A 14,153-nucleotide genomic window follows, 5' to 3' on the forward strand; every position below is an offset into this window, starting at 1 on the left:
TTCCATCTTCAAATAACCAAGAGATTGGCTTTTGGAGAGTACAAACAATGTTTGAGAAGTATAGATCCATAATTACTAATGAGATAATGCACACACAAAAACAGAAATCATTTAGGCTGATAAGAATGTAGAGAAAATAATCAGTACAAAAAAGAAAGAATCAAGTAACTGGATATATTAATGTTTAAATGCTTACTCCTAAAATCTTCACATTTTGTTGTGTGCATCATCCAACTGCTTCACCAGATGCTATGAGCACATTTGTACATTATACACACATTCGAGGTTTTGGCCTTTTCTAGACAGCCAACTACTTACACTGAGGCTTGGGCATGGGCTTAGTTTGGGAGGCTGTTAAAACCAAAACCTAAGCAAAGAATAGGATTCAGGAATATTCAGGGCATTTAGAAACACATTTCCTGTTTTGGGTGGTTTTTTTGTTTTCTCTGTTTCAAAGTTCCTTTCTAAAGCAAGGTGAATATGGTCTGGCAATGGGGCTACCCAGTGACCCAAACACAATGCAGAGAAAGTAACAGCTTAGTCACTACTAAGACGTCTTATTTCCAAATCCACCAAGGCCAGCACCTGTGCTTCTGCCTATACTAACCTTGAGGAAGGGTACTCTCCTGGCAACAGGTATGAGCATATTCTCCACCTTCTGGGAGAGATCTTCTAGCAAGAAAAGCAGCTCAGGGGGCTTAAGTTGCACAACTTCTGTAGCCTGTCACAAGGAGAAAGGAAAGAATAATTCCAAGCATGTCCTAGCTATCTTTTTGGAGGCGCACGTCATGTTTACTCCTCCCAATGGGTGAATAATCTGACCATTACCAAAAAAGGGGAACATTTCCCCACCTCATATAAGTGGCTGTTGCGCTCTGCCAACAAATCAAAAAGTCAAGCATTTCCAAAGTAAAACAAAATTTCAAATTATGAAAATAGGAATTCGAGAGTGACATCAGCATCGTGGCAGAGTGAGCTTCCCCCATTGAACTCGCCCCCTCTAAGACACAACAAAAAGGACATTCATATTCCAACAGAAGCTATTCACACAACACCGGGGACATCTGAGGCACCCAGGCAGCCGTACACCCGAGGACAGAGGTGCTGGAATCTCCAGAGGAAGTGGAAGGAGGTAAGAGGAGCTCCTTTCCTTCCCCAAGGACTGTGACCCAGAGACTGAGACCACATGGCTCTCAGAGGAGGGGTAGGGGCGGCTCGCCGCTTGAAAAACGGTGCTCTCCAAGACCCCTCACAGCCCGAGGGGATCCCCCTATGGAGGGAGCAGAACTGTTGTGAGGGTAGTTTCAACAAGCTAGCCCCTCAGGAGAGCAGAGAGCAACAGCGAGGTGAGAAACCTCTGAGATCGGGGACGCGAAAGTAAGCACCCCTCCCTCACCCGGCCCACCTGACTGGCGCTTCAGCACAGCAGGGCTTCAGCTCAGCCCTGTCCCCCCAGTCAGCGGGCCCCACCAGCAGGGGTAGTGTGACCGCCCCACCCCCACAGGCAGCAGCCCCCAGGTGCCCGGCCCGACCAGCAGTGGGGCGAGCCTGCACCCCCGCACCAGAGGCAGCTGCAGCTTAGTCCCCACCATGCCACAGCCCCAGCTGCTCCAGCTGGATCAAGCCATGGGCCCAGCTTCCCTAGCTCCACCGTGTCACGGCCACAGCTCTTTTGGCTGGAATGTGCCCTGCCCCCAGCTCCTTCGGCTTGACCGTCCCCCCTCCCCCTGGATCTAGCTGCTTTGTCTTGGCCTATGCGCAGGCTCCAGCTGACTTGGTGCCAGCAACTTCGGCCCAGTGCACTCCAGTTCCAGCTTCTTTGGCCCAGCAGCACTCCAGTTCCTCCTTCTTCAGCCCAGCACACTCCAGTTCCAGCTTCTCCGGCCCAGTGCACTCCAGTTCCAGCTTCTTTGGCCCAGCGGCGCTCCAGCTCCTCCTTCTTCGGCCCAGCGCACTCCAGTTCCAGCTTCTTTGGCCCAGCGGCGCTCCAGCTCCTCCTTCTTCGGCCCAGTGCACTCCAGTTCCAGCTTCTTTGGCCCAGCGGTGCTCCAGCTTTTCCTTCTTCGGCCCAGCGCACTCCAGTTCCAGCTTCTTTGGCCCAGTGGCACTTCAGCTGCAGCTGCTTCAACCCACCCGCACCCGAGCCCCAGCTGCTTTGGCCTAGCTGTGCTCCAGCTCCAGCTGTTTCAACGCTTTCCGCCCAGCAGCCTCCACTCAGCCACACTGCAGATCAGCCAGGGGCCAACAAGAGTGCCCACAGATTGAGGCGGGTCAGAATACACAGCACTTGACCCCCACCCAGCAGCAGCAAGAGGAAACTGCGACCATATATTTTCACTAGGAGGAAAGGTAGGCCAAAACCAACAGGCACCATGGAAAAATATATTAAACCTCCAGACCAAAAGGAAAATGACAAGCACCCAGAAGTCAACCCGGAAAGAACAGAAGTGTATAACCTTAACAACAGAGAATTCAAAATAGTCATCATAAAAAAGCTTAATGAAATACAAGAAAACACAGACAGACAATTCAGTGAAATCAGGAGTTTCTTCACAAGAGAGATTGAAACTATAAAAAAAAACAATCAGAAATCTTAGAGATGAAAAAAACAATAGAGGAGATAAAGACAAATCTGGAAGCCTTAAGCACCAGAGCTGACAATATGGAGGAAAGAATTAGCAATATTGAGGACAGCAATGCCGAAGTGCTCCAGATGGAGGAAGAAAGAGAACTAAGACTAAAAAGAAATGAAGAAACTCTCTGAGAAATATCCGACTCAATTAGGAAATCCAACATAAGGATTATAGGCATTCCAGAGAGAGAAGAGAGGGAAAAAGGAGCGGAGAACTTGTTCAAAGAAATAATATCTCAGAAATTTCCAAACCTGGAGAAGGAGCTGGAAATACCAGTGAATGAAATCAACAGATCTCCTAAATATGTCAACACGAAAAGACCCTCTCTAAGGCATATATAGTAAAGCTGGCAAAAGTCAATGACAAAGAAAAAATATTAAGGGCAGCTAGACAAAAAAAAATAACATACGAAGGATTTCCTATCAGGCTCTCGGCTGATTTCTCGACAGAAACTTTACAGGCTAGGAGAGAGTGGAACGATATATTCAAAATTCTAAAGGATAAAAACTTTCAGCCAAGAATATTCTATCCAGCAAAAATATCCTTCAGATATGATGGAGAAATAATAACTATCCCAGATAAACAAAAGCTAAGAAAGTTCATCGCCACAAGACCCCCACTACAAGAATTGCTCAAGAAGGCCCTCATCCCCGAGGAAAAAGAGAAAGGGGATTCAAAGTTTTGAACGAGGAGGAAAATAGGTCATCAAAACCAGAAAAATTGCAGTCCTCTATCAAAATAGATTAGCAAACAATTATAAAACCAAAGATCAAGGGAAGGTAAGCACCAAGCATAAATATAACCTCATCATGTTAAACATGAACTCACAACACAAGAAGGAATAAGATGTGACAACAATAACATAAAAAGGGAAGAAGACAGGTGTCGAATTGACTTAGTCTAAGGGAATAAGAGGCCATCAAAAAATGGACTATCACATCCACGAGATTTTTTTTTTGTGAGGAAGATCAGCCCTGAGCTAACATCTATTGCCAATCCTCCTCCTTTTTTTTTGTGCCCCAAAGCCCCAGTAGATAGTTGTATGTCATAGTTGCACATCCTTCTAGTTGCTGTATGTGGGACGCGGCCTCAGCATGGCCGGAGAAGCGGTGCATCGGTGTGCACCCGGGATCCGAACCCAGGGCGCCAGTAGTGGAGTGCGCGCACTTAACTGCCAAGCCATGGGGCCGGACCCTCCACGAGACTTTTTTATACAAACCTCATGGTAACCACTAACCAAATAATCAGAACAGAATCACACATGATAAAGAAAGAGAAAACTAAGAGAATCCCCATACAGAACTACCAAACCGCATTGGTAGTCCGAAACACATGGAATGAGAAACAAAAGAAACGCAAAAGAACCGGAAAAAGAGTGATAAAATAACAACAACAAGCCCCCATATATCAATAATTACCCTAAATGTAAATGGACTGAACTCTCCAATCAAAAGACATAGAGTGGTGGCCAGGAAACACATCTCAGCTCTAAAGACAAACTCAGGCTCAGAGTGAAAGGATGGAACACAATACTCCAAGCTAATGGCAAACAAAAGAAAGCAGGTGTTGCCATACTTATATCAGACAAAGTTGACTTCAAGATAAAACAGGTAATGAGAGACAAAGAGGGGCATTATCTAATGATAAAAGGGACACTCCACCAAGAAGACATATCACTTTTAAATATATATGCACCCAATACAGGAGCACCAAGGTACATAAAGCAACTATCAACAAATCTAAAAGGAGATATTAACAACACCACAATAATAGCAGAGGATCTTAACACCCCACTCTCATCAATGGACAGATTATCCAGACAGAAAATAAATAAGGAAACAATGGACCTAAATGAAAAACTAGATGAGATGGACTTAATAGACATATACAGAGCACTCCATCCAAACGCAGCAGATTACACATTCTTCTCAAGCGCGCATGGAACATTCTCAAGGATAGACCATATGTTGGGAAACAAAGCAAGCCTCCATGAATTTAAGAAGATTGAAATCACAACAAGCATCTTTTCAGACCATAACGCTATGAAAGTGGAAATCAACCATGAAAAAAAAAAACTAGGAAAGTGACAAAAATGTGGAGATTAAACAACATGCTACTGAACAACCAATGGATCATTGATAAAATTAAAGGAGAAATCAAAAACTATCTGGAAACAAACGAAAATGAAAATATGCCATACCCGGGCCAGCCCCGTGGCTTAGCGGTTAGGTGTGTGCGCTCCGCTGCTGGCGGCCCGGGTTCAGATCCCAGGCGCGCAGCGACGCGCCGCTTATCTGGCCATGCTGAGGCCGTGTCCCACATACAGCAACTGGAAGGATGTGCAGCTATGACATACAACTATCTACTGGGGCTTTGGGGGAAAAAATAAAATAAATTAAAAAAAAATTAAAAAAAAAGAAAACATGCCATACCAAATCATATGGGATACAGCAAAAGCGGTCCTGAGAGGGAAACTCATAGCAATACAGGCCCACCTTAACAAAGAAGAAAAAGCCCAAATAAGCAACCTCAACCTACGCCTAACAGAATTATAAAAAGAGGAAAAAACTAAGCCTAAAGTCAGCAGAAGGAGGGAAATAATAAAAATCAGAGCAGAAATAAGTGAAATTGAAATTAAAAAAACAGCACAAAGGATCAATGAAACAAAGAACTGGTTCTTTGAGAAGATAAACAAAATTGACAAACCCTTAGCCAGACTCACCAAGAAAAAAAGAGAGAAGGCTCAAATAAATAAAATTAGAAGTGAAAAAGGAGAAATTACAACAGATACCACAGAAATACAAAAGATTATAAGAGAATACTATGAAAAACTATATTCCAACAAATTGGACAATCTAGAAGAAATGGATAAATTCCTAGACTCACACAACCTCCCAAAACTGAATCGAGAAAAAATAGAGAACCTGAATAGACCAATTACAAGTAAAGAGATTGAAACAGTAATCAAAAACCTCCCAAAAAATAAAAGTCCAGGACCAGATGGCTTCTCTGGAGAATTTTACCAAACATTCAAAGAAGACTTAATACCTATTGTTCTCAAACTATTCCAAAAAATACGGGAAGATGAAACACTTCCCAACACATTCTATGAGGCCAACATCACCCTGATACCAAAGCCAGGCAAAGACAATACTAAGAAGGAAAACTACAGACCAATACCCCTGATGAACATAGATGCAAAAACCCTCAACAAAATAGTGGCAAACTGAATACAGCAATACGTTAAAAAGATCATACACCATGATCAAGTGGGATTTATACCAGGGACACAGGGATGGTTCAACATCCACAAATCAATCAATGTGATATACCACCTTAACAAAAGGAGGAATAAAAACCATACAATCATCTCAATAGATGAAGGGAAGGCTTTTGACAAGATCCAACATCCATTTATGATAAAAACTCTCAACAAAATGGGTATAGAAAGAAAGTACCTTAACATAATAAAGGCCATATATGACAAACCCACAGCCAACATCATACTCAATGGGGAAAAACTGAAAGCCATCCCTCTGAAAACAGGGACAAGACAAGGGTGCCCACTCTCACCACTCTTATTCAACACAGTACTGGAGGTTTGGGCCACAGCAGTTAGGCAAGAAAAAGGAATAAAAGGAATCCAAACAGGCAACAAAAAAATGAAACTCTCACTGTTTGCAGATGACATGATGTTATATATAGAAAACCCTAAAGAATCCACTGGAAAACTATTAGAAATAATCAACAACTACAGCCAAGTAGCAGGGTACAAAATCAACTTACAGAAATCAGTTGCATTTCTATATACCAACAACGAACTAACAGAAAGAGAACTCAAGAAGACAATCCCATTTACAATTGCAACAAAAAGAATAAAATATCTAGGAGTAAATTTAACCAAGGAAGTGAAAGACCTATACAATGAAAACTATAAGACATTATCGAGCGAAATCAACAATGACATAAAGAAATGGAAAAATATTCCATGAACTTGGATTGGAAGAATAAACATAGTTAAAATGTCCATACTACCTAAAGCAATCTACAGATTGAATGCAATCCCAATCAGAATCCCAAGGAAATTCTTCAGAGAAATAGAACAAAGAATACTAACATTCATACGGGGCAACAAAAGACCTCGTATAGCTAAAGTAATTCTGAAAAAGAAGAACAAAGCTGGAGGCATCACAATCCCTGACTTCAAAACATACTATAAAGTGATAGTAATTAAAACAGCATGGTACTGGTACAAAAACAGACACACAGATCAATGGAATAGAATTGAAAGTCCAGAAATAAAACCTCATATCTATGGGCAGCTAATCTTTGACAAAGGAGCTAAGGACATACAGTAGAGAAAGGAAAGTCTCTTCAATAAATGGTGCTGGGAAAACTGGCCAGCCACTTGCAAAAGAATGAAAGTAGACCATCTTTTTTCGCCATACACAAAAATTAACTCAAAATGGATCAAAGACCTGAAGGTGAGACCTGAAACTATAAAACTCCTGGAGGAAAATATAGGTAGTACACTACTCGCTATCAGCCATAAAGGGATCTTCTTGAATTCCATGTCTACTCAGACAAGGGAAACAAAAGAAAAAATAAACAAGTGGGACTTCATCAGACTAAAGAGCTTCTACAAGGCAAATGAAACCAGGATCAAAATGAATAGGGAACCCACCAGCTGGGAAAAAATATTGGCAAACCATATATCTGACAAGGGAGTAATCTCCATAATATATAAAGAACTCACACAACTGAATAACAAAAAAACAAACAACCCAATCAAAAAATGGGCAGAGGAAATGAACAGACACTTCTCCAAAGAAGATATACAGATGGCCAATAGGCACATGAAAAGATGCTCAACATCACTAGTCATCAGGGAAATGCAAATCAAAACAACACTAAGATATCACCTTACACCCGTTAGAATGGCTATAATCACCAAGACAAAAAGCAACAAATGCTGGAGAGGCTGTGGAGAAATGGGAACCCTAATCCACTGCTGGTGGGAATGCAAAGTGGTGCAGCCTCTGTGGAAAACAGTATGGAGACTCCTCAAAAAATTAGAAATAGAAATACCTTATGATCCAGCTATCCCACTACTGGGTATCTACCCAACGAACCAGAAATCAACAATCCAAAGAGGCTTATGCACCCCTATGTTCATTGCAGCATTATTCACTATAGCCAAGACATGGAGGCAAGCCAAGTGTCCCTCAACTGATGAATGGATAAAGAAGATGTGGTATATATATACCATGGAATACTACTCAGCTATAAAGAAAGACAAAATCGTCCCATTTGCGACAACATGGATGGACCTGGAGGGTATTATGTTAAGTGAAATAAGCCAGAAAGAGCAAGACAAACAGGGCATGATTTCACTCATATGTGGAAGATAAACCAACACACGCACAGACAGAACTGTTTGGTGGTTACCAGGGGCTAGGGAGGAGGCGGGTGGGCACAAGGGGTGGAGGGATGCACTTACCTTATATGGTGACTGATAAACAATAATGTACAACAAAAATTTCACAATAAAAAAAATTTTTTTTAAAAACTGCAAAAAAAAAAAAAAGAAAATAGGAATTCGAGGCAGTATAGTTTTAGGAGACATACTTTTTCTCTAGAAATAAATGCCTCTGTGTATCCTTACAGCTATGGACCTGAGGTGCATTTCTTAAGTATCCCGGGATAAAAAATGACGAATTCAAGGGAATTTCGCTTTTTTCTGTTTGTTAAATAATCCTTTCCTATTTTCTTTCCCCTAATGTTTTGCTACTATTAACTATGGGCAGGATCCCTATAAGTGTATTACACTATCAGAAGCAGAATGGGCCAAATACAGTCTAATTTTTTTTTTTTTGGTGAGGAAGATTAGCCCTAAGCTAACATCTGTTGCAAATCCTCCTCTTTTTGCTGAGGAAGATTGGCCCAGGGCTAACATCCATGCCCATCTTCCTCTACTTTATATGTGGAACTCCTGCCACAGCCTGGCTTGATAAGCAGTGCGTAGGTCCACGCCTGAGATCCGAACCTGCAAACCCCAGGCCGCCGAAGCAGGGTGCGCGAACTTAACCACTACACCACTGTGCTGGCCACCCAGTCTCACTTTTTAAGTCTCACTGTGCACTCAAGATATGGAGAATCTCTAAGTATAAGCTGATGTAGAAAGACTGGTGGGGGAAAAGGATACTATCTCTATTCTGAAGGAGCTTAAAAATCTATGGTAAAAAATCCACGCTATTTCTCAATTTTTTTTTTAACCTATAGAAACTCTACTCTCTGTTGAAATCCCATATGAAAAGTAGTTACCTCTTCTGTGAAAACGTCCTTTACTTCCAACTTCATTATAAATACCATTCTCTTCTCAGAGTTTCACTGGTACTTGGTTCAGACCATCAATATAGCATGTACTGCTAGTTATGTCTACTTCCTTTATTAGATTATGAGCTATTTGAAGGCAAGCATCATGCTGTATGTACTACTGAAATGCCAATGTTTAGATTAGTGGCAAACACAAAAAGGCCTCGATAAGCATCTGATGGATGCTGAACAAATGTCATGAAAAAGTGAAAACAGCATTGATCTCTATAAACCAGAACAGTGCTGCTCTACAAAAGTAATCCAAATAGCTTATTATTTAGTAACCTAAGGTAAGGATCACATCATCAGCATGGTTTTTTATAATGCCTAGTATACTATTAAAAACTCAGAATTATAAACATCAAGATGATGAGGATGATCATTCATCATTAGTTTTACACGTAAAGGCTTTGGCAGCCAGAGTCCAACTTCTCTCAATGTCATGGTGTTCTTTTTGAAATAAGAATAGAACTAAGGAACTTTTTATTTTTTTTAAAGATTTATTTATTTATTTTTCCCCCAAAGCCCCAGTAGATAGTTGTATGTCATAGTTGCACATCCTTCTAGTTGCTGTACGTGGGACGCGGCCTCAGCATGGCCAGAAAAGCGGTGCGCCGGTGCACGCCCGGGATCCGAACCCGGGCCGCTAGCAGTGGAGCGCACGCACTTAACCGCTAAGCCACGGGGCCAGCCCCAGAACTAAGGAACTTTGTGAACGAAGATTAAGTTCTGGACCTCAGCTCTGTCACTTACTTCAGTATGCATTTCAGTATCTAAGATAAACTGGTCACAAGCCCACAATGCAGAATAGAGAAGACTTCAATATCCAGCTCTCGGAAAAAAGCTCGGTAGTTCTGTAGTGACACTGATGTCTTTTCTTCTTTCCCTTTGAACTCCTGTGGAGAAAGTAGCAGCAATGAATAAAATAATTAAGGCTTCTATACAAATCTAATCTTTTTTTTTTTTTTTGTGAGGCAGATCAGCCCTGAGCCAACATCCATGCTAATCTTCCTCTTTTTGCTGAGGAAGACCGGCTCTGAGCTAACATCTATTGCCAATCCTCCTCCTTTTTTTTTCCCCAAAGCCCCTGAAGATAGTTGTACGTCATACTTGCACATCCTTCCAGTTGCTCTATGTGGGACGTGGCCTCAGCATGGCCGGAGAAACGGTGTGTCGGTGCGCGCCCGGGATCCGAACCTGGGCTGCCAGTAGCGGAGCACGCACACTTAACCGCTAAACCACGGGGCCGGCCCACAAATCTAATCTTTAATGTAGATTTCAAAGTGCCATTATGCATTCATTTTATGCAAAAAGTTACATTTTCATCACATCACTGACTTTCTTTCACTAAAGTCCCTAAATATTCCAGAGACCTCATTTAATACTGGAATATAGGTCACACATCAAGACCCTTGGTAGGTTTCCAATGGATGAACTATTAGACAAATCAAGGCATTATGGTGTGCTACAGAAAACTATGAGCTTAGAAAGATCTGGCTTCAAATCCTTGTTCAACCACTTATTAACTGTGTGACCTTGGGCAAGTCACTCACCCTCTCTGGATCTTACTGTCTTCATCCATTAAATGTGGATATTAATACTAACTTTGGATTTTTAGGAGGATTAGAGGAGTTATACATAATAAATACCCAACAAACAGTACCTAAAAAACAGAAATAATTAGGATCCATGTGGTTCAGGCAATTTCACACACACATGAAACCTACTCTGTGAGTGGTACAGAGTTACAGGAAAAGGGACCTGCTGTTTACTAATGACCACAAACTGTACTAAGCATTTCATGTTATCTCGATTCATCAAGAAGTCGATAATCTGGGATTGGAAGGGGAAAGAGGCTAAAAGAAGTATATCCACATCTACGTTCTAAGCGGAATTTGACAATTGCCACAAGAGAGAATTCAAAGTACTGCTGGCATGCAAAAAAAGGGAGTAAAATACTCAAAAAAATAAGTGGAAAAAACAGTGTGGCAGTGATAAGGCCTTGGAGTCTAACTAACCCTAACTCTGTTACTGAGAGGCCACTCCAAGGCCTAGGGGAGTTCGCTTGCCTCTCCTTATCTAATTCTTCTCTCTGTAAAATGCAGAGAACAATGCTGGCCCTTTGTTAATCTCACCGGGCTGTCACACACCTTCACGGACACCCGTCATTCCAATACCTTTTCCAGCTGGCTTCTATCAGACGGTGTAGCGTCACCTTCCGAACTACCCTCCTTTGAAAGTGTGTCAAGGGAGAATGTTTTTCTGCCATCTGCTTTTCGGTTCCTTCCTCCTTATGTTAAAAAGAGAAGAGTGACTCAAAACATCAATAATCATGTTTGCTAAATATCACTGCCTTAAGGAAACAACTTGCTAAGGATTACCTGGAGGCAGAGGAGGCAATTTTATAACTGTGTAAAAGAAAGGGTTCAATTATATAATCTCTCCAATTACTGATGCTTTGATGCATATGATCTCTTTGGTTAATTCAATGCGGCTCATATGGAGACACAGAATAAGAAGAAAAGAACATACCTATCTTTCCCTGTTTTCTGATTTTTGCTGAAACAGCAGTACTAGCATGAGGTGTTATATCTAAAGTTTCCAAGTCAAAGTTTGCAAGGGTAGGAACATAGTCTGGGGTGACTGAAACAGAAAACAGAGAATAGATAAAAGCTCAACGTATACCAACCATATACCACCGTTAGACTTGGAATACAATCATCTGATTGGTTACAAACTGGTTTCTAGAACTACCAAGCATGGCTGAATGCCTGTAGGATGCATTCAAGTCACCTGACATTAATTGTTTTGGCATAGCAAAATGGACAGAGACATCTTATAGAAATATCATATTGATTATGATCAATTAACGTAAAACCATTCTAAATAATGATATAAAATAACCAAGCAGATAAGGACTAAATATAAACTAAGATTGAAAATCTAAAAATATTAACAATAGTTGGTCACACAGACGTTTGTTTTATATACAATTATTTAGATGAGGGCCTGAGGGAGGCTCCATGTTTTCCCCAGAGAATTAAGTGAGCACTTTAAAATGACAAGTCTACTTAATGGTCAGAAAGTATTAAGAGGCCTTTCAGCTTTACTCCTGGTTCATACTATGTTCAGGTAGGCAAATGGCAGTGGGAGTTTGATCTCCCAAGAAGCAAAGTAACTTTACAAAAGCCCAGTCAATGTTTTACATTTTTTATTTTCTTCAGCAGCAAGATCTCTGGGAGGTAACAATGGGAGGAAAATGGACATACTCATTTAAAAAAAATTTTGTTGAGCATATATTTTCTTGTCCCAGATGAGTAGGGGACAGCTATCATTGAGCCTAGCTTAAAAGCATAGTTCTTTACCTCCTCACTGTGTCCTAGCAGGGCTACCAGTATAGGACACTTCCCTTACCTGCCAGGTACTTTTCCAGGATTCTCTGTAGCTCTACAATGTGCTTTAACCGGGTGAGCACCTTCCCCTTCATCTCGGGTGACGTTTGCCGGCAGAAGGCATTTACACTCTGTAAAAGTACAAATTAAATTCTCATACTTTGAACTGTTCCGATTTTAATCCTGTTTGTATTATTCATCCAGAGCTAAAAGATGCCATTCAGTGGCAGGATCTGTGAGTTTAGTCTGTAACGTAAAAGTGTTCTCAGCAAGGTGCTGTAGAAAAAAAAAGCCCCGGGCCAATAGAGAAGATCTGACTTTTAATCCTAGTTCTACTTATTACTAGTTAGGTAACAAGGCAGAATTTAGTACAGTGGCTCGAGAGCACACATTCTGGTGAAACCAGTCCTGTTCTGCTACTTACTAGCTGTGGGGCTGTGGGACCTCGGCCAAGTCATTAACCTTTCTGAGCTTTTCTTTCTTCAACTATAAAATGGGAATGCAGTTGTCATATGGATTGAATAGTGTAAATAAAGAAATTAGCCCTGCATTTGGCACAGTGTAAGTGCTTGACAAATTTTAATAACATTGAACCTTCTATACCTGCAATTCTGCATGTATAAAACAAGGATTATAATACCTGTCCTTGGGGCCGGCCCCGTGGCTTGGCGGTTAAGTGCGCGCGCTCCGCTACTGGCGGCCTGGGTTCGGATCCCGGGTGCGCACCGACGCACCGCTTCTCCGGCCATGCTGAAGTCGCGTCCCACATACGGCAACTAGAAGGATGTGCAACTATGACATACAACTATCTACCGGGGCTTTGGGGAAAAAAAGGGAGGAGGATTGGCAATAGATGTTAGCTCAGAGCCGGTCTTCCTCAGCAAAACGAGGAGGATTAGCATGGATGTTAGCTCAGGGCTGATCTTCCTCACACACACACAAAAATAATAATAATACCTGTCCTACTTATGTCATAATATAATTGTGAGGGTAAGAAGAGATAATTTAAGTGAACAAACATTATCAGAAATAATACACATGGGAAAGGAAGTGAGGTATAGATGTAAGACATTACCATCATTTTCACTATATTGCATTATTGTGCATTTCATTAAGCACAAATACATTCTAAAGGAAGAGGAAAGCTACTATTCACTTGATCTCACTGAATTGAAACATTAAGTGCACACCTATGCAAGGAGGAACAGTATTTTCACAGTGGAGAAGGTCAAGTTATTCCCGGCAGAAGTAAGAATAAACCAGAAGGCTTGGAGACAGTAAAGCATAGGCAATATTAAGTGAATTCTAAGTATTTTGAATTGGCTACATCAGAAGGTACATATAATTGGGGAGGGGTAGGACATAACAGCTAGAGAAGCACACAGGGGTTAGTGCTTGGTGGAGACTTTTTAGGGAGTCTCATGGGAACCAAGGAAATAGTTTCCTTTTGAGAGGAACTACAGACAATAGGTGAAATGTCCTAGTAACTCTGCTCACCTCTCGGAACCAGTTGAGAGTAAGAAATATGAGTGAATACACGAACAAATACTCTTTAACAGACATGGACTCCAGCCTCTCTCCAGGCTCTAGGTCAGTGAGGACTACAGGCCAATTTGAAAGAGAAGAACAAACATTTCTAACTCCCTTTAGTTCAAGTCAACAGAACCTGGATGCTGTCGCTAGAGCTAGCTCTCCTTCTACTTATTTTCCCCTTTAACTCGTATTTGAAGGTCAAGCTTTGATTTGTCTCAAA

The 14,153-nt window shown here is 41.5% G+C and overlaps 1 protein-coding gene across 1 annotated transcript in view; it reads right to left on the reverse strand.

Annotated features, from left to right (window-relative positions):
- The window catches only part of LOC131421369 (Fanconi anemia group D2 protein-like), a 49,186-nt gene that overhangs the window by 15,330 nt on the left and 19,703 nt on the right, over positions 1-14,153 (reverse strand). Inside the window, 7 exon segments of the mRNA XM_058567978.1 lie at positions 608-721; positions 9,762-9,790; positions 9,793-9,904; positions 11,186-11,298; positions 11,541-11,651; positions 12,423-12,531; positions 13,898-14,013. Coding sequence (XP_058423961.1) covers positions 608-721; positions 9,762-9,790; positions 9,793-9,904; positions 11,186-11,298; positions 11,541-11,651; positions 12,423-12,531; positions 13,898-14,013 — 704 coding nt within the window.

Source organism: Diceros bicornis, chromosome 2 (assembly GCF_020826845.1).
Source record: "Diceros bicornis minor isolate mBicDic1 chromosome 2, mDicBic1.mat.cur, whole genome shotgun sequence".
In the NCBI taxonomy this organism is placed as follows: domain Eukaryota; kingdom Metazoa; phylum Chordata; class Mammalia; order Perissodactyla; family Rhinocerotidae; genus Diceros; species Diceros bicornis.